Raw genomic sequence first — 26,163 nt, forward strand, 5'->3', positions numbered from 1 at the left:
GAACCTGGAGTCTCTTCTGAGACTGTATCAGCCTCGGGAGTACTAGAAACAGGAAGCAAAGGCTGTTTTATTTTCCTTATACTTTTGGAGACCACCTCTGAGACATTTCTTTTCCCCTTAGAAGCTACAGATAGGTCTAATTAACAGCCATTTAGGCTAATTGTTAGTTAATGAAGCTGAGCCTTGAGGGTGCACACTTTGAAGCCTCCAGCTCCCATTGCAGAGGTTCTGAAAATGTCAAGCTAAACATCTGGGAGATGTGGTATTATGATCTGGGTTGTTATTGTTTTTCCATGCATAGGTGTAGTCAGATTTTTAAGGACATAAACATGTCTTTGAAATTGATTATCCAGATGTAGGCAGTTTAACTCTTACCAGATAATGAGTGAAATTATCTAAGGATTTTCCAAGGCGATGCTTGAGACAGTGAGAGTCTGCTCTGCATTTGGAGCTCATCTGATTTTCAAGCCATTTAGGCTCTCCACGCAGATTTTGAAGGGGAAGTCAATTGCAAATAAATGTGGTATATGTGGTATTTCATAGTTTTGTGCTGTCGCAGAGGCTCCATTAGATGTTCCATGGCAGTTGATGGATAACAACGAAAGGAGTTTTGCCTCCAGTTGAAAAATAGCTCATTTTTGATCTCGGAGAAAGAGCCGGAAGCCAACGTTTAGTTGATATAGAACGATACTTTGTGTCAAATAAAACAAAATCAATAACAGGGCATATTGTGACAATTGGGCAATATTTTTAACGGCAGACAAAAGGCAATTAGACAAGTAATGCTAAATGCCAAATAAAGGGAGAATGTATCTAATTGGAAGGCTTGATTGTGTTACCCACTCTACGCCCACTACTGTGCTCATCTCATCTCCCAGTTCATCAGCACATCTTGTCCTTGCTCTAAGATTACAAATAAACCTCTAAGGAGAATTGGACGTTATCTACCTCTGTTGCTCAAATATTGGTGGACATTCTAACTTGGGAGCATTTTGACTAATAGTATTTTGTGGATTGGTCCTCTTTGTGGATGGTGACTAGGTGATTTGCCACCATCTTCATGAGGGAAGTGGGTACAAGAGATGGGAGAAGTATCCCATGGAGAAGCTTCCTCTTTAAATCTTTGCACCTTTAGTCACGTGCTGCAGATACTGAAATAGTTGAAATTACTGTATCTCATTCAAAGAATTAGAGCTAAGTTCTAGTTTCACTACATAGTATCCACTGTAGAATTTTGATCAATATAAATAGTTAATGTAAAAACCACATTTTGGTACCACACTTTGGAGCTAATCGGTAAGTAAGCATTTTGAAGACTTAAAAGAAGGTTGATTATCATCACTCTTGCTTCATTTTGTCTATATTTTTGGCCATGACTTTTTAAAAATGCAACTGTGACATGTTTAGAACCATTTTCTGGACTTAATATCGCTGGTAAAGGTTGGGTATTCTAAGACACAGAATTGGTGCCATTAACGTAACACATGACCTCAGTTCTACCGTCTCTGCTGCTGTCATCCTCTCCTCCACCGATACCACCATCGCCAACATTGCCCACATTTTAGAAGTTTACATTATGCTAGTCATTAACTTTAAGAGCCACGGAATTCCCCTAACCGTCTTATTTAGTGGGAGCTGTTATTATCATTCCATTTTATAGCTGATGAAACTGAGGTGCAAAAGATACAAGTAACTTGCTCTGGGTAGCACAGTTAGTAAGTGTTGGCACTTCTAACATAGGCAGTTTAATCAGTTTTACGGGACTGACTCACAAGACTACACTTGACTTGGCTGTCAAATCATTATGGTATATTCCTCCCAAGATGATGGGTTACATACTTATGTATAATAACAATAATTATAATAACAGTATGTGCTGACAGCACCATTTACAAAATTATTTTGCATACTTTATTAGTGCATGAAATATAAGAAAAACACAGAAGAAATACATTTTCAGTGCCTGAGCTATATAAAAAAAAGCAAAACTTGTCTTCAAGATTTTCTTTGATTTTTAATATAAGTGGTTATGTTTAAATTATGAAAGGGAGGACGGTGATTAAAGAGAATTTTGAACGGGGTAGAAAAATCATTTTGTTAACCATTCAAAAAGAGCATGATGGGTTTTTTTGGGAAGGACAGGGATAATGAAATATGACACTCTGATAAATGATAATATGAAAATACATTTTCATAGGCAAATGTAATTTACCTGTGTTTGCTTGCAAAGTGAGAGTTGCATTTTAGAAGCTGGTGATAATCCTGCGCAAAAGGATCAAATCCTATTCAAACAAGAGGTTATTTCCTAAGTGAGAGATTGCACCCATCATAGGGATGTGGTATCTGCTTTCACTTCCTGGGCACAGGCCTTGTGAACTCAGCCTCAACCCCACTCAGCTCTCTTGGGTTCCCTGGTCTGTTCAGCAGGAGAAACGTGATTCTTGATGGTGTTACTAACAATTTTGAAACATTTCAATTTTCCCATCCCCAAAATGGATTTCTCTGAATAGTTTGAACTCCATATTTGGAAATTATTTTAAGGAAAGTATACTTATAAGAAAAATAGGAGATTGAGAAGCCTGAACCTCTGAGTGCTTGTGCGGTGTTTTCCTGTTTCCTGGACCAGCGACAATATGGAGGGATCAGAATCTCTCCCCTTCCTGGCTCTGCGCGCTCTCTGCCCCTGAATGTGGGGATTTAGAGGCAGGAAGGGGAAATCTGAGCTCTGGCTGCTCTGTGTCCCAATATGGGCAGCTGCTTTTACTCTACAGCATTCCTGTAGGATGCTTCCTTATTATTTAAATACCTTTCTGCATACTTCTAGGTGAGGTGTCATCCCACATGTTTGGCATAAATATTGTGGAAATCTTTGAGACCGTGTTCCAGTTATGGGAATACCTTCACTTACTGCTTTAATGATATTCCAATTATTCTTGCTTCTCCAGAAATATTTGTGCCTTTCAAGTTGTTCCCCTTTCCTCCTCTTTATCAAGTGCATTCTGTCTCAAATTTTACTTTTTGTCTTGCGTCTGCATACAGTGAAAAGTGCAAGTTTTTTTCTATCCCCTTCATGACTGACTTGACAATAATTTTCCTTAGTTTTGCCTAAATTCTCCCTGATGCTTCCTATCATTGCTTCATCTACTTTTATTTAATGGCAATGACTATTTTTTCTTCATCGCCCCTTGCTTCTGTTGGATGATGCCTGTGTATTCTCGAATCTTACTGGGCTTTCAAATGGAATTTACACATTCTCTTTGACCTGCCATAAAGAATGGTGGTACCAAGTCTTATTGTTTCCCTGAATCTGTAGAATGTTATTTCTTCCTTTTTGTGGTGTTCAGTGCATGCCTGTCTGACCTTCAGCACCTTGGTTTCTGAGTATTTGAAGTTGAAGGAATTTGACAAACTGGCGATATCAGGATGACCACTTTGACCTTTCCCTGTCCTTCCTTCCCTGTCCTCAAGAAGGGCAAGAAGCCCAGGAGGGACTCTTACTTCCTCTGAAAAAGATTGTTAGCATTCTCATATGTTGTATCTTTAAAAAAAAGATTGAGTTGAAAAGTCAGTCACAGAGAGAGATAGAAGACGTGACAGAGAATGGTCTTTCATTTACTTGGAGCATCCCCCAAGTGGCTCAATGACCAGGGCTGGGCCAGGTCAAGCCAGGACCTGGAGCTCCATCCAGGTCTCACATATAGATGGAGGGACCCAGGTACTTGGGGCATCTTCTGCTGCTCTCCCAGACAGATTAGTGGGGAACTGGATCAGTAGTGGAACTGCCAACACTGTAACTGGTGCCCATGTGGGATTCTAGCATTCTTAGTGGTGACTTAGTCCTCTGTGCTACGAAACTGGCCCCTCCTTTCATATCTTCAAAAGCATGTGAGGAGAAAAAAATTTTAATTAAGAACTATGAGCCATATCACATTGGAAATTTCTATTTTATTTTATGAATATAGGAAGTTAAATATAAACTTAGTAACAGTCCTATCCCAAATTGCAACAGTGTTAATTATGCTTTTTTAAATATTGAATTCCTGTGACTATTGAAGGTAGTGTAATGGTTTCATGATTGCCCGTTTTTTCTGAGGTGTCACAGAGTGAACAATGTCAGCTTCCTGTGTCACACACTGGGAACAGTCACTCAGTTCTGCACTGTAGCACAAAACCAGCCATATACATCCTATAAATAAGTGGGCGTGGTTGTGTGCCAAAACAATTTTGTTAAAACAGATAGAAGCTGGATTTAGCCTGTGGTCTGCAGTTTGCTGGTGCTTAGATTCTGTATTCTGGAAGGGCATACATATGTGAGTCAGGATTTGAGGGGCGATGATAGCAAGGGAAGTTTGCTGTGCAGAAGTGTCTCCCATCTGCCTACCCCACTTCTCAGCTCAGCCTCGCCTTTGGGCTCTTCAGCCCTGCCTGTAGAGCAGCAGGCTCATGGACTCTGAGCTCTGAATCATGTGGCTCTCTTGTGTTCTGGACATTTCCTCTTTAGATACTTCTCCTTCCTGTTCTTGCTGGTCTACATTCATAAAGGACGATTGCTCCTTTCAGTTAAATATGTAATTAGAATGGGAAAGTATGGTTTTCTTGTAGTAAGCCACTAAGTGATAGTTCCCTCTGTGCACATTCAAGTTCACTCTGCTACTGTTCTTCAGTGGACTGCACATTGACTGAGAAAAATTGATACTAACTTTGCACATATTTAAGATTTTGGTTATGACATGGGTTTCCTGTTTATCTAATACCGTCTAAGGCTTAGTTAATTTGTTTGGGACAATAGAGTTACTGAAAAGTAGATCAGCTATAGCTTTACATCCGCACCAAAATTTCATTAAGCTAAAGAATTCTGAGATAAAAAAAAAATGCCCAATTATTTCAATGTGAAATCCAATTTTCATATACTATAATAAGCACTAATAGTCACAATACATGACCTCTATAATAATGAAGTACAATCATCTAAAACAAAAAAAAATAGTTGATTCCAGTGGTTCAGGAATTTGAAATAAATCTGTCAGCAACGCACGAACTCAACTGATTCTAGAACTAAGTTAAAGGACTACTGAGGTATGACTGGAACTTTCCATTGTAAAAAGCTAAGGACACATGGCCTCTCCATCTCAGCTACCTTTTTGTTCTTTCTGACCAAGGATCAAAGTAGCCATGATAGGAAAACCTTGCTTTCTGCTTCTTGTAAGAACGGAGAGGGATACCCTGAGGTTTGCGTTTACTGGTGATTTAGGAGGAGTGGGACTGTTCTAATGTGTTGCTGTGCTTGTGTTCTGATGTCCTGCTGCTGATCATTTATCATTACCGGGGAAACATTGTGACTTTTGACAAGTTGCACAACCTTTGTGGCTAGTACTTTTTTCATTTGTAAAAAGCAGGAGTAATCGATTTCCTAGGTCATGAAGAGCACCGAGAATGACGTGCGGCAAACACCAAGGATTATTATTAATGTTACTCTTATTCGTGCTTTTATTTGACTTACAGCAGCTGAGACATCTTCAGGGTCACACTGACCTTGTAATTGTTAATCCCTGTCAGAAGCCCAGGTGGCCTACAAATGCTAATCCAGAGGAAACTGGCCTGATGGATGCTTGAGGGACGTGATTGAGTTGGCTAGAATGCCATTTTCTTGCTGTTGTGGGTTTTATTAATATTTCTGTGTGACGGATTGTCCATTTTTTGGGGTGTTAAGGATGAAACTGCCGTCCGAGTACCTGGAGAATGCTGTCCACAGTGCTCAGCCCGACCCTGCCTCGTCGCCGGCCAAATGTATAAGGTAACTTCTGATGGACCCCATCGAGGCGTTTTGGCATTTGTCCTCACACGTCTGCCCTCCCAGCCACCACAGCCCCCCACCCTTGGGTTTCACTCGCTGCCAGGATTAGTAACTCAGTACACGAGCAACTTTTGTCTTTTCCTCGTGGAAAGCCTTATGAGAAAATTAAACCAAAGAGGATTAGAAATAAAAAGGAATGTGCTGGCAAGCCGACCTGGTTCACGAACCCTGGTGAACTTCCCTGTTCACACATCTTGAAGGGAAGCAAGAGCTGTCACTGTTTGAGTTTACACATAGCTCTGAGAGTATGCAAATGCCTGCGTTGGTTGGATTTTATGCACTGGTATCCAGAATGCATGCTCCCTTTCCTGTCCCCTTGCTTTGGATGGCGAGGGGAAGGGTTACTGGAGAGTGGAATGGGAGAAAAGGCAGCGAGGTGAGTGTCCAATGGTCGCAGAACCTGCAGATTTCCAAGTGCTTTTGGGGGTTGTCTGTAACTACCTGGCTATCACATGGTAGGCATCAAATAAAGATGCGCTGAATACATTGAATGAGTGAATGAATGTTCTGTCTTAGAAGTGTCAAACTGAACCCAAAACAGGTCACATTATTCAAAAGAAAGGATAAAATAAAACCTGCTTCTTTCCTTGCTTGCTTGCTTGCCTTTCTAAGGGGAACAAAATAGAAGCTGACATTATGGTCTTCAGTAGAGAATCTGAAACCTAACGTTAGGGAATGGTGACTTCACAAATCCTAGATGGGCCACTTGAAATCTGACCGAAGATTAACTCGACATGAATTTTGTATTTGTTACCTGTGCTAACTGACATGGTAGCCACATACGGTGCTTACATTCTAGTTTGTCATTATTTTTCTGGTTTTCTTTCTTTGATTTTTACAGTGTTTTTTTATTTGCTGAAATTATACTAGATTAATTTTTAACCGAGGAGTCAGGCTGACAGGTAACACTCAAATTGTCCTATGTAACAAGAAGAACTAATCAACTCAGGTCTTAATATTGTCCTAATAGGTTGAAACATTTTTGATCCCTGTACCCTCTCATCTTCATCATATTGGCATTCACTTTTCATGCTGTTCTCTTATTTCTCCGAGACAGCTTCTTGAACTCCGGGCAGATCATCCTCACACCGTCATTACTAAAGGCAGTGGAAGAAAGGTGGCAAAGGCCTTGATTCCTTTATGTAGCTTCCACCCCACTTGCAAGCTTCCTGTGAGGTCCCTTCGAGCAGGGCTGGGATGATGCCCATCCTTGAACTGCAGTGGAAGCTGGGGAAAAAAGTAGGTGGCTGCCAGCCTTGGGTGTCCTGGCACAGAATATCCAAAGGGCAGCAGTTGGTGAGCATCCTGTTCCCATGCACCTCAGTGTCCCCAAGTCATGGCTGACACAGAGCAAGCTCTCAGCACCTCTGTGAAATGGTATGCTTGGGTAAAAATTCATCCTAAGTTCTGTTTGCAAGGTTATTAGAATTAGAATCTTAGAGATTCTTGCTACTTAACTAATATCATTTCCCTAGTGTACATTCAATATACTGCATTTAGAAATATAATTTAAAAATCAGTATCTTGTATATGATATATATGACATTTTTCTTTTTCTTTCTTTGCTCAGCATGGTGAGCAGTGGACTGAAAATGCCTGTACCACATGCATGTGTGACCATGGAGAGGTCAGGTGTCATAAACAGGCCTGCCCCCCACTAAGGTGTGAAAAGGTATTTGAGAGCCAGTAGCTGCATTATCTAAACTTTATTCTGGGTCATTTGGAAATGCATTTCTCAGTTTTCTATGTTCTTTAAGGGACCCATATGTCTACTGGGCTGAGGAAAGATCTCCAAACTGGGCAGCACTGGGTCAGCTGGGAGGAAACAGTTCTGTGAAAGGCTGTGATTTACCTGTGTGTGTCTCACCATATTCTGAGGACTGTCCCACACCCATCCTTCTGTTTTCCCAGGGTCAGAGAAGAGTTCATCGCGATGGACAATGCTGTGAGGAGTGTGTGTCTCCTGCTGGGAGCTGCTGGTTCAATGGGGTTGTTCGGTACCAGGATGAAATGTGGAAGGGCTCCGCCTGTGAGTTCTGCACGTGTGAGCGAGGCCAAGTGACCTGCCGGAATGGAGAATGTGCCAAGGTGGAGTGTGCCCAGGTAAGACACAAAGGTGTTTCCCTTCAGACTCTTGCAGTTCTTTCCAATAGAGTAGGGGGACCTGCACCTGTTCCGTATTGGGAGCAGAGGCAACAGCCTGGTTGACCAGGCACACTTCAGTGGGCTTGCTCACACATGGTCTCTGATGGACAGTGGATGTCATTTTAATGCAAGCCAGCTTGGAACCACCCCTATGAGCTTTTAGCTCTCAGTGCACCTGGCCAGATTGGAAGCCCTGAGCCAGAGTGAAGAAAGGTAATGGCATGATTGGGGCTGTTAAGCTACCCATTAGCAGAGCTGGACCTCATTGCTGCTGGCCTGCACAGTAGGCTCCCTGTGGCTGTGAAAAACAAGGGTACACAGGATGTCCCCCCATGGCTAGGTTTCTGCTGCGGGCCCTGTTGGCAGTATTTAGCAGAAAAGAGCCCAGCACCTGCGGCCACTCTTGTGAATCAGGAAAGAAAGTCATAATATTTTTGGTTTTAGTTTTAAAAGAGACCTGGGTGTACCTGATAATCAGTTAGTTCTGTTGGCCTCTGTTGACTTCTGCTGTCTGAAGAACTTCTAGAAGCTTCTAACAAAAAGCAGCTTCTGTTTGACACTGCAGATGTATGGGGTAGGGGAATTCCATGGCTTTCTTACTTGAATTTGATGTTGATCCAATGCAAATCAAATTGCTTTTAAAGTTGTCTCCTTTTCCCCTGCCTGCTCCCATCCGCCCCACCAGTTCCCCTCAGGGCTATGAACTTGAACTTGGGAGGAGGCATTGAATGGACTGTAACTGGATGTCTGTAAAGGTATTTTTCTTTCTGGTTCCTCCTCCCGTGAGCCCATGGAGGAGCAAACTCCAGACAAGGCTGTCATTGACAGAGTTATTTTTCATTGTGCCTCCTGTTTGGGTCTGGGCAGAGCTGAAATAAAGCTAGTAAGAAGTGACTTGCTTTGTTGCAGGCTTGTCCCCTCCTCTTCACCAGGCCTTTCATTTCTCTATTGGGAGGAGGAGAATGGTTGGATGGAGATGAGAAGGAAGCCTCCTCAGGGCCTTACTCTGCTTCTTGCAGGCTGCGACTAAGTTTCTTTGCCTCCACACTCCACCCAGGGGATGATGGGATGCTGGGTTATTTTCTAGGGGGTTAATTTGCCTAATATCCGAGGATATATGGGAAATGTTAGGTGATTCTGCTAGGGTGAACCTTTTAGCTGCTCACCTTCAGTCAGATCTGAGCAGTCTCACGTGCAGGAAGTGGTTTAGGCCATTCTCCTTAGTGTGAGCACCTTTATCAGTCGCTGGCTGTGCACCTGCTGTCCGTGGCGGTTCCTGGCTGGGGCAGCGTTAACCAGGTCTTCTTCTCTGTCCTTGGAGAAATGGGGAGCTGCTGAGCAGGTACCATTGTAAATATTTGTGATGTCACTGTCGCATCTCGTTTCAGCACTTGCCACCATCTGCAGTCTTTGCTTTTGAGAATGGGGACTGTATGAAGGGATGAGTTTGTGTGAATGAATTCAAGTACACGCCATTCTGAATTTCCTGTTCACAGTTCGGGTACTCTCCCTCTACTTCACTTGAAAACCAGACAAGTGAAGCTTCAAGCCTTGACTTCTTATTTCTGGAAAACACCAAAGCCCAAAATTCATGCAGGAGGCTTTATCAGAGAAAACGAAGTCCTATGGGCTTTATGAGGCAGATGGGTGCCTAGGTCATGGACATGCTGGGGATGACACAGCCTTCTAGCTATGTTTTTCTTTTTGAATTGAACTGTGGTGTCTATAACCCCAAGTTTCAGCTGAAACTTTCTCCTGATTATCTTTGTCTTCCCCAAATTTTGTGTAAGGTACTGGCTTCTCAACTGGAAGCAGTACCAGAAGTAAAATTTTCAGCAAAACTGAATCTTATCAAAGAACTACACGGACTTCTCCATATGTCATCCTTCTGTAAATAGCACTGGTTAATGAGCTTGCTAAAGCCTGGAGGTGCTAACTTCCTTACTTCTGCTTAGCTCATATTATTGATGGTAAAAAAGAAAAATGAAACCTGAATAGAATATTTTCCAACCTCAACGTTCCCAGACTGGGGCCACTTTTCTGGCATAGTAGGTTAGCCTCCATATGGGATGTGGGTATACCATATGGAATACCAGTTCCTGTTTTGGCTGCTCTACATCCTATCTATCACCTTGTTAGTGTGTCTTAGAAAGCACAAGATGATACAAATTCTTGTATCACAGCCATCCATTTGAGAGACCAGGATAGAATTCCTGGCTCCTGGCTTCTGCCTTGCTGAGTGGGGAGTGATTTCTATTCCCCCCCCCCCCCCCCGTAACTCTCCCTCAAATAAATAATTCCTTGGGGGGGGAGAGCAAGAAAGAAGAGTTCTCAGGCTTTAGGGAAGACAGAGAGGTAAGCAGAAATTACAGTACTCAGTGATACCAGGGATTATGCAAATGGGAGTTAATGCATTAGGAGCTCCCCAGAGCAAAGGAGGATCTGCCCAGGGAACTTTGCTGGGATTAGTATTCCATTCCAGCCCTCTTTCTGCTTGACTCCTATGATATCAAGGTCATTGGGACTTCTAAAGAAGAGGCAAATTATGTAAATTCACTGTTGACATCTGTATCATAATTGGCTGTCAATAGCAGTGAGCCAATAGTCTTGACATCAGTAAATAATTTTCCTCTGCTAAAAAAGGGTAAAACATGCCCTGGTCTTTGTCTTTCACACTTGGCCACCCAAAACCTAAACATAGAATTAATTTGTGTGAAGATTTTCATTTTACTGTATCTGATAATGTCTTTGGACATGGATTCAGGTGAAGAAGTCAAATGACTTTATTTTTAGGAATTTAGCATTTACATCTAAATTATGATGGTAGTGGGAAGGAAGCTTTCAGAAAAATGCCTGGAAGCAGTAGCCACACCATGAATGAGAGTTGTCTTTCCATTGCCTAGTGAAGAAAAATTCCCTTAAAACAATGTTCCTCCCCCACCCCGCACAGACAACTTGATCAAATCATGTTCTAGGTGTGATTTGGTCAGGAATGAGTACCTCATTTGAGCTGGCGTATGCTGAAAAATCCTTTTTAAAAAGGAAAGAATCTGTTTTGTTCCACAGGGCCGTTCTGCTCTAAGCAGAAGCCAAAGGCTGAGCGAAGCAAGCTCCTGGCCCGGTGACCCAATGTGATTTGGGGCATCCAAGCTGCTTCTATAAATAGCAACTCTATTGAGAGCTCCTTACCTCCTGGAACTGAATCCTGCTTCCCCAAGAGCAGGGCACACTGTAATCTCCAGCAGTGCTTGAGGGCTCTGAAGTGCCCCCAGCCTTCCCTTCCCTGGGTGACTTACACCCCTGTTTCCCTTCTGTCCACAGGTTCTGTCATGGGCATTCAAGAATCTCTTCTGCATTTTGTCTTTAATACAAGCACCCATCCCTTGTCCTGTTTCAGAACGTTGTTTTAAACCACTTAGTTTACACGCATATAAAGCCTTTTACATGCTTTGAGAGCAAATTTCAATCTTTCTGCAGTTTTGCTGCTCTACTAGCTGATTTGTCATGTTTTGGCAAAATAATTTATATGTAAATATGTCTCTTCTCTGTAGTACTGACCGGCTTCTGATGGGCATGCAATTTTGATGGACAATAATCTATAGTATTCCTTTTCACAAATAATAACTTTTTAGATGCTGTATAAAGTTACATTCATGTACTTTGTGTTTCTCTCAAAAGTGTACATTCTCTTTGAAAAACCCTATGTATTCATTCAAGAAGATTCTGAAGACTCAAAAAAAAGAGGTGTACATTTCATTCCTAATGCTGTAATCTGAAGACAACTAATGCTTTTATAGTTGCCATTAGTGCAGTTTTTTAAAATGCAAAATACCCTTATGATTACAGTTTAGCTAAACGTACATTATTCATTTTTGTATAACATAGTTTATGTTCTTCTAAATGTGATATGGATTACATATTAAATATTTAAAGACACATTATCATTCTTTAGAAAGCAGATTATCTTTGACAAGGAAGACGTACTTTAAAGAATATTCTTTATAAATATTAGCATACAGATATTGGTGAACTCATAGTTTGTTTTTAAAAGGTAGCTTCTTTGGGGGTTGGAATGGAGTTGAACTATACTGAATTATAGAATTCAGAATTATTTAACTTTTTGTGCTAACATTTGCTAATAAAAATAATTTTAAAGTTACTGGTACTGGGAAATTGAAGTGATAAGAATTTGAAAATTAAATTTCTACCATCTCAGTTGGAAATTTCTCTATGTCCTGGCTAGATTTTAGAAAGTAGTTTTGACATGAGATAGCTAACAGCGTTTCAGACGATTGAATTAAAACAGCTTTCTGCTGTTTAATTTATGCCTGTGACTACCTCTCCACATCTGAATTTGCATTCAAGAAAAATATTAGTTTGATTTGAGTATTGTTAATGAAATCAGAGTCACCAGTATCCACCCTGGAAATTTAATACAACATGATCTCTTTCTGAAAGTCATAGCTTTTAAAAACTGTATGGTTAACACTGCCTACCTTTTTTATTCATGGAAGTTCATGGTTAACAGTAGGAAACTATGAGTAGATCAGAATGCCATTATCTTTAAAGCAGGAAAGAAGAAGCTCTTGGAGGGGTGTGCAATATCCGTTGGCTTTTCCAGAGGGAAACAGCAGGGTTGTAGGGGCAGCAGAGACACAATGAGAGGTGGGCTGAAGAAAAGAGTATGCCAAGGTTTCTCATTCTAGTCAGGGTTTCCAGCTGCTTTGCAATTTAGCACTGCTACCTAGAGATGTTAATTTGATATGTGCCACTGCAACTCTTAATTTCTACAGGGTGAAGAATTAATTCAGTTAGATGGAAAATGCTGCCCCGAATGCATTTCCAGGAATGGTTATTGTGTCTACAAAGAAAAGGTAGAATCTGTGAGTATCGGGTTGATAACAAAATAATCTTAAAAATGAATCATTTCAAATGAATTTCAGGAGGGCACATTGCTTTCTAGTTTGCCTCACCCATTCCTTTGTTCCACAAAGGCTGTTGCACACCTGCTATGCATGAGGTGGCGGGAATATATGCTTGATCTCAGCAGGCCTGGACTGACAGCCTGAGCTCAGGAATATATGCCTGAACTCAGCAGGCAGTGTCCTTGCTCTCATGGTGGAGGCTCCTTTGTAGAGTCAGGATGCAGACAACACCTGCACCCATGTATGCACACACTTTCATATGTATGCATGAATGTCATGTGCTGGCAAATAGTGTCAAGAGGAACTCGGGGTGTACAAGTCAGGTGACAGGTGTTGCTCTCACACATACCCGGGATATGGTTGTTTCAGTGGACTTTCATTGAGCTAAACCTAAAGGGAGATGGAGGTGAGTTGCACAGATGCCTGAGGGGAGCATCCCAGGCAATCAGCCATCCCAAAGGCCCGGAGGAAGCCACGTGCTTGACCTGTTCAGAAGCCATTATGGCTGGGACATACTGAAGGGGGGAAGCACCTGGAGAAGAGATCCAATGAGAATAGCTAGGAAACCAGAGTGTTTGAGTGTGAAGTGGATGCAAGCTACCCGGGTGTTCTGAGGGGAGCAGTGCTGTGACCTTGCCTCCCTCTGAAAGGATGTCTTGGCTGCTGCGTGGTAAGTGATGAAAAGGCTCCAGACTCGAGGGAGGTGGACCAGTTGGAAGATTTTTGCAGTAATCTAGGAAGCTTGGGGAGAAGGTGGAGAGCATGGTGAACAGTGCCCAACATTGAGATGTACCTCTGCAGGTAGAGAGGTTTTATGGATGTAGGGTTGAACTCCACTTGAAAATCATTTTGGTCAATTTTTATTTTTTACTGTAATATTTCAAAGGAAAAAAAATTCACCTTAATCTCTTGAAACACATTCTATTTGTGTAGCCCTTATTTTCCACATGTGACTTTGGAATGTTGTTAAATTGTGTTCTTAAAGTTATGCTTGCTAATTATAAATATGACCATTTCATTGGTCAATCAGAATTGGATTAGGAGAATGAGGATTCAGTGCTTTCGCTAGTGAATTTATTCCTGTCCACTTTTTTGTGAATGATTTGGATAAACTGAGTCTATCAACATGTCAGTGCTCAGAATGCACTATGTTCACATTTCTCCATGTACTTTCTGTGATCTTGGGCAAGTGTCTTAATTTGTACTGTAAAGGAGGCAGTACTTACAGTGGTACTTATCTCATGAAACTATTGAGATGATATATTTTACAAAAGGCCAAAATACTGTTATTAATATTCTGTTAACGTTATATAATCACAGTGATTGATGACTTGGTTATTGTTTGGATTTTTGTTTTTGTTTTTGTTTTGTTTGTTTTTAAGATTGGGCCTGGCGTGATGATTGCCTAGTGGCTAAATCCTTGCTTTACATGTGCCAGGATCCCATATGGACTCTGGCTTATGTCCTGGCTATTTGACTTCCCATGCACCTTTCTGCTGGTGGCTTGGAAAAGCAGTAAGATGGGCCAAAATCTTGGGACCCTGCGCCCATGTGAGAAACCTGGAAGAAACTACTGGGTTTGAATCAGCTCAGCTCCGGCCATTGTGGCCACTTGGGGAGTGAAGCAGCAGATGGAAGATCTTGCTTTCTGTCTCTACTTCTCTCTGTAAATCTGCCTTTCCAATAAACATAAATAAAATCTTTTAAAAAAGAATCTAAAAGATTAAGTCCTCTTCATAAATATTGAATTAAAAAATGATGTATTTATTTGAAGGGAAAAATCTTCCGGGAAGTGAGGAGACAGAGATGTTTCATCTACTGGTTCACTCCCCAAAAGGCCGTGATGATTGGAGCTGGGGCAGGCTCACAGCCAGGAGCATGGTTACCCATCCATGTCTCCCCTTGTGCTCACGTGGGATCCCAGCTTTGCAAGTTGTGGCTTAATTTCTTATGTAACAACACTAGCATCTAAATGTCAAATTTGTATTTACCCAGTCATTATAGCATATATTTTTTTTTTACCCATTTTTGGTGGTATATTAAACCCAAAGGAATTGGAAAGACAAAATTGTTTTAAGTAAGTGTAAATCTTTTGGAATAGTTGATGTGAAATTCAGGAATTGCCCTTCTGAGCTTCAGTTCTTTGACTACAGAGTCTTTCTTGGGGAAAAAGTGAAATCAAGTATGCAAACACAATAGAACACAAATTCAAAAATAGTTCCCAAATGTGTTGTCCTTACCTCATGTTGATATGCTGTTGTTATTTTTTGCCAAGATAGACTTAGACGTTATTTCTATTCATAACAAAGAGTTGAAGTTGCATGTTACTTGGGGGAAAATGAATAACTTCTAATGAAAAAATAAATAGGTCAGCCTATTGGTATTTTTAACGGTATAATTTCTCTTTATTCCTAGTTACCCTCCAATAGGAGTGCGGTTAAACATATTCCAGTAAGTATGGGCTTTTAACTCGTACATAAATCACTATACAATAGTTTTAAGTAAGGATCATGGGAATGCCTAGTGTCTGCATATTTTTAATGGCCACATTTCATGACACTGTGATTAAGAACCCTAATGATAACTAAGACTTTCACCAATGAACATTTCTTCCATTTATTCAGCTTATTCTTTTCCCTAGAATTGATACCTCTCTAACTACAAGTTCGTGTGTGTGTGTGTGTTCCTTCCCTTTTCAATGCTGGTTTTCTTCTCCTGACTCTTTTTTGGTCAAGACGCCCTGCTCAGTGGAACCAGGAATTTCATGGCTTACAAACCATGAAGAAACAGTTTCTCGGGCTTCTACCTTGTTGCTTCCACCAGTAACACTGAGCATTCATTCTCCTAGGTTGCTTGCAGGGCAGTGTTAACTTTTGTTGTTGTTGTTGTTTTTTAAGAGGTATTGTTTTTGAAAGACAAAATGACAGAAAGAGAAGATCTTCCATTGGCTGGTTCATTCCACAAATGGTGACAACTGCCAGGATGGTCCGGTCTGAAGCCAGCAGCCAGGCATTGCCACAAAGGTGACAAGGTCCTAAGCACATGGATCATCTTCTGCCTCCAGGAGCATTAGCAAGGAGCTGGATTAGAAATACAGCCAGACCCAAGCCAGGCCTTTGATGAGGGATGCTGGCTTTGTAATGGTGGCTTACCTACCGCACTGCAATGCTGGACCCTGTAGTTTCTTTTAAAGGGAGTGTAAAAACATGCATGTTCACACAATCCAGTTTATAGTTTTGGAGCTTATAGAAATGGAATGAAACCACTTCTGCCTTTTCAGGATTACAATCCTCACTTTTAAAATATTTTCTGTTTATTCTCTTAGTGTTTGTCACATTAATTTTTTTTTCAGATATTCAACATCCTTTAGCTTAATACACATTTTATCAGATTTCCTTTAAAACCTTCTCCCCTGGGCCAGGCGTGGTAGCCTAGCAGCTAAAGTCTTGTTTGCATGTACCACGATCCCATATGGGTGCCGGTTCTAATCTGCATCCTGTCCAGCTCCCTGCCTGTGGCCTGGGAAAGCAGTTGAGGACAGCCCAAAGCCTCAGGACCCTGCACCCATGTGGGAAACCTGGAGGAGGCTTCTGGCTCCTGGTTTCAGATTGGCTCAGCTCCAGCTATTGAGATCATTTGGGGAGTGAATCATCAGATGAAAGATCTTCCTCTCTGTCTCTCATCCTCTCTGTACATCTCACTTTCTAATAAAATTTTTTTTTCTTTGTCCTTTCACCTTCCCCATCAGCTCAGTATATCCTTGTGGAAACCCATCTCTTTCCTATCTCCAGGGTGTGTGGGAACATGAATAGGAGTGAATTGTTTTTTGTAATTCACTTTGGGCTTTCTGTTAACCAATCCTGTTTCTCAGCATAACTGGCTTGGCTGAAATGAATATTTCAGTGTGGGAGAAAGCTTATAGCACATCTATGGTCCACAAAAGTTGGTCTGCAAAAGCTTTCATTTTACAAACGCAGTGACCTGATTGTAACACTGACTGTAGTAGCTCTAAGGAAATTCAAAGTGTAACATAGCTTAATGATAGTGACTGTATTAAATATATCTGCTAATAAATAGGTGCAGAGTAATCACCAGTTGTTTTGGTGGTGGTGGTGGTGGTGGTGGTGTGTGTGTGTGTGTGAAATAAGTAGAACATATTTTCAGTGTTTCATAACTATTCCGGTAGCCCTAGAATATTTCCATAGTTTGTCTCTGACTATGTCTGACATCATTTTCCTTGTGCTGTACCTTAAAAGAAACCAAAGTAGGAAAAATTCTATGCTTGTAAATTTCATACCCTTCTGCTATTGTCAAATTCCAGGGGAAGTTTTGGCAGGGTGCTGATGCACTCTCACTTGGTCCTTGTAGAAATCCAGTTTCCCATGAGCTCTCTCTTCTGAATCCCTTTACCCTCATGGCAGTCCTATCTTTGCACTTTCTTGCAGGAGGGAGAGACATGGGAAGATGGTCCCTGCAAGGTGTGTGAATGCCGGGGGGCTCAGGTGACTTGCTATGAGCCCTCTTGCCCACCATGTCCAGTGGCCACCCTGGCCCTGGCAGTGAGGGGACAGTGCTGCCCAGACTGCACGGCAGGTGAGCCCTTTTCCTCTGTGCTTCTGCTGAGATGGTTCTACTAAGCCAAATTCCGGAGAGCTGCTCCCACTGCCCTGCTGCCTTTTCTGTAATCGCTCCATGGGTTTGGTTTTCTTTATTTTCTTCCTGATTTTTTTTTTATAGCAAATGACACTGGTTCGTCGTTGCCCATGTTCATTTACTGAATCTACTTAGTAGAAATACGTGGTCCTGGTCAAGTCATTGTCCGTTTCTAAATCTTGTCTTTTTGTTGTTGTTGATGAAACACATTTTGTCTGTCTTGAAGTGCTATTGTGAACATGAAATAACATCATGTTAAAACACGTAATGACAAATCTATGTCTTCTGTTATTGGAAGTATCAAAGTTTATTATAGGCTTTTTTTTAAGATGAGCAAATAAGCAAAATTTTGTTTTTGTGTCCTAAAGTGGGCTTTGAATGTTTAAAGACTCATTAATTCCTTTCAGAAGAAAATTTTATCTACTTGTTTTGCAGTTCTGCTTTCAAATCACCTGGGGTTGAATTAGTCCCAGTTAATAATTGCTGGCAAGCACTGGAGTTGTTTGGCTGAGTGGGTAATTTGCCTATAAGCTCAATATCTCTTGGAGAAATGGCATTTTCTCCCAGTCATATTTCATAAGTAATTGTTTTCATCCATGGGCCATAATTTTTCATATTGGCACTTGCTCTTGTTGCACTCTTTATTTAGGCTAATCACCATGTGTCTCTGAAGGGTTTATCAAGGGAATAGCCAAGCAACTTACAGTTTCATTATATTTCCTGCACCAAAATGGTCCTCTGGCCTTCCCAGAACAAATGTTTAGTATATTGTCGTGTAGAATGTACCAAAAATCAGCTTCTGGACAACTCTAGTATCTAAATAAAAAATCTTTTGCTGATAATTACCACTAAATTTAAGCAACCATCCCTGTTGTTAGGATTTAACATTTTAGATAAAAAACAGTAAAACTTACTATATCTTAAAGGTAGCAACCATTTTTAAACATTGTATGCTTCCAGTCGGTTCTTTCTGTGCATGTCAAAGCTTAAGAACATCCATGATATCATCAATTAATGAATGGTTAAATGGTGTATTATAGAGGTGGTCATTCCTGTTTCTGTGGCATTATACCTGGCAAGCATTGATGAGGCTGTTCTTGCATTTTCCATTTGAGGCTGTAGGGAACAGTGGTGGTATCTCAGCCCATTTCAAGGAGAGATGCCTTGGGCTCCTGCATGGAAACCACACATGTCGTGGTGCTTGGGCTTTTCCTGCCTGTGTCCTATAGTGCACTCCTTCATAACTCGTGCTGCGTTGCACACCCTGCAGATTCCTGCTCTGAAGGCTGCCTGGGAGGTCAGCCGGTCTTTATTGAGTTTCCCTTCTTTCTCCTTGATTCTAGTTCGCTGCCACCCAGACTGCTTGACCTGCTCTCGCTCTCCAGACCACTGTGACCTCTGCCAAGACCCCACCAAGCTGCTGCAGAATGGACGCTGTGTGCACAGCTGTGGTCTGGGCTTCTACCAAGCCGGCAGCCTCTGTTTAGGTATGGCTCCAGGTGGAACCCCCAGGGGTGGTATCGTAAGGTGATTGGAACAATTCATCAGAGGTTGTTTTTATAAAACTGACAGTGCTATCTCAAATGCAGGAAATGGAAACTATCTGAAAGCCACTGGTGGATATAATGTCACCCGTGGGTTGCTTGGCCCACTCTGTCTTCTTTCCCAAGCAGGAGTTTTAATGCTTACTAAAAAAAGATTGGTGATGTGGATGTCAGTTGATTGTTAAGTACTCATAGCTGAGGTTTTTTTCACCTTTTAAAAAACTTTATTTTACTTGAATTACGCAGAGGTGGGGGGAGCGATGGAAAAGAATGGAGGAAGGGAGAGAAAGAAAAAGAGAGAGAGAGAGAGAAATCTTCCAATTGCTGGTTTACCCTCAAATAGCTGCTGCAGCTAAGCCAGTCTGAAGCTGGGAGTCAGAAGTTTCTTCTGGGCCTCCTTCATGGATGCGGAGGCCCTTGGATCATCCCCATTGCTTTCCCAGGCCATAAGCAGGGACCTGGATTGGGACAAGAAGCAGCTGGGATTTAACTGGCACCCATATGGGATGCAGGCACTACAGGCAGAGGATTAGTGTGATATGCTACCATGCTAGCCCCTCCTTTTTTCATTTTTAAGGGGCCTCAAGGCTGATATTGTCATCAGTATGCCTAGTAAAATGTATGAGAAATAGTCAATGTGATATAGGGTAAATGTTTAGCCTTGATTGAGACAGTAAAGATCACTTGTAGGAACTTACTGATTTTGTGAATGGGAAACTTGTAGGCCAGAGGAATGAGCTGACTTGCTCAGCATTGCACAGATAATAGAACTTCTCTTTCTGTGCAGAACATCCAGAAGGGGTGCGCGTGCATCTCAGAACTCTTAGACATTAGAGAAGGAGCTCTTACCAGAGAGTTTGTCTCAGTTGAGGTCAAATCTCACATTTCCCCTTCTGTTTGATTCATGAGGCTATTTAAGAGTGTATGGGTTCATACCCTGCTGTAAGTGTTGAGCCTCTGTGTCTGTAAAGTGGAAGAAATTGTATACGTCCCACGGAAGGCTGGTGTGAGAACTGAGCATGCCGATATATGTGCAGTGCTTAGAATAGTGTATGGGGTATGGTGAACACTCGGTGAGGACTAGCTGCTTTGGCCGTTTTTTTTTTTTTGTAAAGATTTATTTTGTTATTATTTTTTTTATTACAAAGTCAGATACACAGAGAGGAGGAGAGACGGAGAGGAAGATCTTCTGTCTGATGATTCACTCCTCAAGTGGCTGCAACGGCCGGTGCTGTGCCGATCTGGAGACGGGAACCAGGAACCTCTTCCAGGTCTCCCACGTGGGTGCAGGGTCCCAAAGCTTTGGGCCGTCCTCGACCTCTTTCCCAGGCCACAACCAGGAAGTTGTATGGGAAGTGGAGCTGCCGGGATTAGAACTGGCGTCCATATGGGATCCCGGTGCGTTCAAGGCGAGGACTTTAACCACTAGGCCACACCGCCAGGCCCTGTTTTGGCTATTTTTACAGTGTTTCACTTTTTCCTGTTTTTTCTCAAGAGCCATCATTTTTGACCTGTTAGGAAGTTATTTTATCTCTGGCATAGGGTGTGGAGAAATTGGCTCAAGAGATATTCTTGGAAAGAGATTGAGAGACAGATTGGGGGTTATTGGATAAGAGGAAAATAATATGGATTGTGGAACCATACTTTGTGGCCTGTAGTTCCATCTTTGTGTGAGCATCTTCCTCACTTGTGAAACTCAGATTAAGGATATCCACCCCCTTGAGTTGGTGTGAGGATGAAATGCATTGATAGACGTGTGGCACTTTCCGTGGTGCCTGGTGTGAGCTATGTGCTGTAGCAGTAGTGGCTGTTGAAATGGTTCCCCTGTCCTCGTGCTGTGGAACCGCAGGATATCAGGATTGGGTGATGGATGAATGGCTTTGGGAATCGTGCCTCATTGCTCACCAGAAATTGCCTTCTTCTCTCCCCACTCTCGGCCTGAGGCAGCCTGCCAACCACAGTGTTCCACATGTACCAGCGGACTCGAATGCTCTTCCTGCCAGCCCCCTCTGCTGATGCGGCATGGACAGTGTGTGGCCACCTGTGGGGATGGCTTCTACCAAGATCGCCACTCCTGTGCAGGTAATCACTGAGAAATGTAAGCAGAATTCCAAATAAAAATAAGGACATTGCGAAAGCCTCCTGACAAGAGGGAAAGAGTAGTGGAGGAGAGAGATGACATGTGGTGTGTTAATAACCTTATTAGATTATTTTGGCATCTGTATATTTCAGTAGGTATATATACCTACTTTTATTGGGTTATTCATTAAAATTTAAACATAATAATTATATGTATATTTATGGGGTACAATGTGAAATTTTGATCTATGTCTATGGTGTGTGATGATCAAATTACAGGACTGCTACGGTTATCATTTCAATCATTTATCGTTTCTTTGTTGTTGGAAACATTCCAACTCCTATCTTCTAGCTCATTAGAAATATACAGTAGAATGCTGTTAACTATTGTTATCCTGCTGTGTCATAGGATGGTAGAACTCATTCCTCCTGGTTTCTGTCTTTAACTTTGCATTTTTAATTAAGATCTCATTGAAATCCTCAATATCATAATTGTCTCTGGATGTGGAATGGGCATAATATATTTTAATTTGTTGTTAGGCGTTAACTGATTTTTAAATGGTGATTGTATTCATGAGGATAAATGAGAAATTCCACGCATAAAATTGTTTGAATACAGAAGTGGGGAGAGGGGTAGTGGGGAGAGCAGAGATAAGAGGTAAAATCAAAGTGTGTGTTCAGGAGGGCAGATCCCCAGCTATCCTCAGGGATGACCCATGTGTGCAATAACAGGCATGTCTCAAGGGGCACAGGGCCAGTAGAGGGTCTTGGCCATCAAGCGTGAAGCAGTAGCCACTGCTGTCTTGCAGCATCAGAAGAATTTTATGTGTTTAGGGAGAGTGTGTGATGTTCTAATACCTGTATATAGAATGTGTGATACTCAAATCAGGGTCATGGCCATGACTGTAATATCCACAGGGCAGAACTGTGATGGGGGAGGCCAATTTTTGTGCTCCTTTCATTTATGACCTTGGATGGATTTTCAGGAAAAATCATTGGGGTGTAAAATAGTTAAAAGAGAGCAAGTGCATGGTGTTCATCAAGCTGCAGGCTGAGTGAGCTCTTGTGCTGTGTTAGGTCCTGTGTTGGGAAGGTTGCTGGTCCCCTCTGCCCCAGGCCCAGCCCTGGGTAGATGCAGAGCTTGTGGTTCTATGGAAAGCATCTTGAATGGCAGCATGAGCATTGTTTATGCCCTGGAGCTACGAGGATAGAAGGTCTCATCTGTGACCAGCCATGTTGGAACACCTAGAAGGCAGCCGGACATCTGAGGTTGGCCCAGAGGCTTTTTGAGACTGGAAAAGTATTTTGGGATCCTGGATCTTCAGCATCAAGGGTTACACAAAGTTCTCAGCATTTGCTGAACAAGCAGGTGGCAGATGAATGAATAAACAACTATTTTATGCTGATTCTCCAGAGACCAATGTTTCAATGGACATCTCAGCCATAAAGTTCTCCTGGTCTTTGTAACTTGTTGTGTTCTATCCACCTGTTATTTTAAAAAGATGTGCAGTGTGTGTGTACAGAAAAGTGTCTTCATAAGTAACTAGTGGTTGGGTAATTTGGGTGAACTGCTGAAATTTCATTTTGATGGAATTAATGGATGTATATTTACTCCTTTCTTCTATCCCATCAGGGAGGCCTCCTGCAAGCCCTCCAGTGACAGATTTGTCTTTAAGAAGGGAATAAATTCCCCCTAGATTTTACTCTTCCCTTGATAGTGCCTCCACCTCCTGAAACACACACATACCACAGACATATTTACTTTTCTTCTTGCCCATTTTCCTTCCTCCTATGCTCTGTTTTAATTGGCGATGTGAATGCTGTTTTCGGGCACTTTGAAATGGGTAATGTTTCATTTGATTATGAGTTTATGTAGCTGACTGCTTCACATTCCATCCACATATGCCCTTACACAAATGCTTGTAGTTGAAAGTTGCTGGGAAAATTTGTTCATGCTCCCTCCAGGGAATTAATCCAATTTGCTTTAGTTCAGGCTGGTTGCATTTTTATGCATAAAATAAGGAGGAAACAGGAGTAAGGGGGAGAGAGAGAGAAGAGTAAAGAGATGGCAATGATCTTAAAATTTGCGATCAATCTCTGTATCAGATCTTGGCACTGAGCTGGCCCAAATCATCCTCCCTGGTAAGTGTGCTTGTGCACTTTTTGGTGACTTTTTACAGGTGACCTTGGAAGTCAGTCCAGTCAACCAATGCTCTTCCGATACATGCTAAACATTTTTTTTTTTAAAGCTATCTGATGGTAACAGTAGGTTTTTGTGGGTTGATATCTTGGCAGAATCATTTAAGATATGACTGGGGTAATTTGCCATTTATTGACCCATCAAAACCCAAAGAAAGTGAGCACTGTGCTGAGGAAGCTGATTGACAGCCACCACCCGCATGATATTCATGCTCCCTATGTTGAATACAGGGCAGAGTAAAAAATTCAGGACTGAACTCAGTAACATATAATCCGGCTCTTCAACCAAAGGGAGGAACTGGGTAAACCAAGGCACTCAGAGGTAATCCTGCCAGAAAATCTCATCTATTTTACGGTTTATTTTATTCATTTGAAAGGCAGGATTATACGAAGAGAAAGAGGGAGAAAGAGAGAGCTTCATTTGCTAGTTCTCTCCCCAGATGGTTGTAGCACACTGGTTGGATCAGAGGGAAACCAAGAGCATCTTCTGAGTCTCCCACACAGGTGTAGGGCCCAAGCACTTAGGACATCTTTAACTTTTTTTCTAGGCACGTTAGTAGGGAGCTGGCTCAGAAGTGGAGCGGCAGGAATTTGAACTAGTGCCCGTAAGGGGTACTATACTGCATGTAGCAACACTGGCCCCTAGCTGATCTCATCTTCAGGGCTTTGGTTTATCTTCTGTTTCCCTTGGGTGCAGTGGTAGATATCTAAAACAGTCTTGTAATACCTTGTACTTGATTAATTAAGCACAGAAGTTGGTGATATACCACATGACACACCCATGCCAATCCCCACTCGACTTCCCTTGCCTTTTCCAGCTTTGGAATTTGATCATTTTAATCTAAGGTTCAGCTCCATGACTTTTTTTTTTTTTAACAGCCTGTATTGGAGACAGGCAGTGTGTAAGTGGCCTCTTCTTCAGAGCAGGTGGGGTCATGGAATCACCCATCACCTTGCTAGTGCCCAACCTGTGAGTTATACTTCTGATGCTCAGGTTCCTGCCAAAACCACTAGGCTTGCTTTGTTCCTGGCTAGATGGGGATCAACATCTCCTGCCCAATCCATTCTTCTGGTCCCTGTGGACTTCAGTCCTGCAACGGGCCTTTTCCTTTGATTCCTGCCACCTGGCCCATCTGATCATTTTGCAGGAATTAATGGCCATCTCTTAGTCACATACAGCCTAGTGGTCCTGCTGTATTCTGCTGTGGGCGTCCCTTGTCTACTCCACCTGCCCCACCACACCGCATGCCCTTGAACATGTTCTGAACGACTCTTAGGCACCAGTTGGCCTGAACTGCTTCTGTTCTTTTGACAGATGGTGGTTTCAGTGCTTTGTCTTAGGAACTCTCATCTAAAATCTAAAGCTGGATGCAGACTGAACACTCTTGTCTGGCCCCTCTTTTCAATCATCTTCTATTCAATTCTCATGAGACTCAAGAATGGTACATGAAAATCCCTGGCATAGAAGTATGTAAGAAAAAAAGTTAAAAGAGTCAGCCAGGCACACTATGCAAGATAGGGTTGAAATATGTAACTCCTTAGACTGCCTACTTCGGAAGTGAGGGAAAGGAAGTGAGCTTATTTTTTAAATGCATGTGCGTGTGTTTCTATCAGTGTTGACTTTGCTTAAAAATTACTTTGTTCAGGCCCAGCATGGTGGTCTAGCGGCTAAAGTCCTCACCTTGAAAGTGCCAGGATACCATATGGGTGCCAGTTCTAATCCCGGCAGCTCTACTTCCCATCCAGTGCCCTGCTTGTGGCCTGGGAAAGCAGTGGAGCACAACCCAAGGTCTAGGGACCCTGCACCCACGTGGGAGACCTGGAGGAAATTCCTGGCTCCCGGCTTCGGATCAGTGCAGCACCGGCCATTGCGGTCACTTGGGGAGTGACAAAATTCCTCTCTCTCCTCCTCTCTGTATATCTAACTTTACAATAAAAATAAAATAAATCTTTTTTAAGAATTACTTTGTCCCCAGAGAGCTGGAGACTGGTTACCCCTGGTAAATGCTGCCATCATTCCTTGGCTGAGAGCTGGGGAGGGAGTACGTGACAGTGATTCAAAGCTTGACCTTTGGAGGAAGATGGCATGGGTTGTAACCTTGGCTCAGATGCTCACGTGTTCTTTCATTTCATGTTTTTATTTCCTCATGGCACGATCAGGACCGTTCTGTCTGCCACATAGCATTGGCAGGAATGAGTGAGCAAATGAATTCATGTTCCTCATTGAGGATGTGGCTATCTGTTACCTATTCACCCTCCATGTACATTAAGAGATTAGGATTTCTGTTTTCCATGGACCTATTCTCTTTCTGCCCTTTCCCATTTTTTTTTTATTTTGAATGCTGCCATCGGTCCTGAGGACATAAATGTAGCTGTACCTCAATGTTTGCTGAAACAGTGAACCACAACCAAAGCAGATTTCCATTGACTCAGAGAGAAACACAAATGCTCACTCATACCATTGCAGTTCATTCCATAGCTGGGTGCTGTGTGGTCTCATATGTTAAAGAATTGTATAACCCTCTTGATGTTTTACAGGGTTATAAGAGGCGGGATTATTTTGAGTGTCGGTCCTATCACTTGTTGTGAAAGTATACTTAAAAGAAAACTTTTGCAAAAGTGAAGTTAAAAGACATCTATTTGGATGGAAAAATTGAAATCCATGCATAGTGTTTTTGCACTATGTGTTTCTGAAGTACCCTCAGATGGCTGTGAGCAAGACATTTAAACTCTTTCAGCCTCAATTCCCTCAACTATACAACAA

At 42.1% G+C, this 26,163-nt stretch overlaps 1 protein-coding gene across 1 annotated transcript in view; it reads left to right on the forward strand.

Moving 5' to 3' along the window:
- FRAS1 (Fraser extracellular matrix complex subunit 1) overlaps positions 1–26,163 on the forward strand; it is a 263,048-nt gene that overhangs the window by 23,410 nt on the left and 213,475 nt on the right. The window contains exons 6-13 of the mRNA XM_040967150.1: positions 5,711–5,794; positions 7,425–7,526; positions 7,766–7,957; positions 12,793–12,882; positions 15,340–15,375; positions 17,370–17,517; positions 18,921–19,064; positions 21,069–21,203. Of these exons, the coding sequence (XP_040823084.1) occupies positions 5,711–5,794; positions 7,425–7,526; positions 7,766–7,957; positions 12,793–12,882; positions 15,340–15,375; positions 17,370–17,517; positions 18,921–19,064; positions 21,069–21,203 (931 nt within the window). The remainder of the gene's footprint in view (positions 1–5,710; positions 5,795–7,424; positions 7,527–7,765; positions 7,958–12,792; positions 12,883–15,339; positions 15,376–17,369; positions 17,518–18,920; positions 19,065–21,068; positions 21,204–26,163) is intronic.

The sequence above is a fragment of the Ochotona curzoniae genome, unplaced genomic scaffold (genome assembly GCF_017591425.1).
Source record: "Ochotona curzoniae isolate NIBS_2020 unplaced genomic scaffold, NIBS_Ocur_1.0 scaffold_4506, whole genome shotgun sequence".
NCBI classification, from domain to species: domain Eukaryota; kingdom Metazoa; phylum Chordata; class Mammalia; order Lagomorpha; family Ochotonidae; genus Ochotona; species Ochotona curzoniae.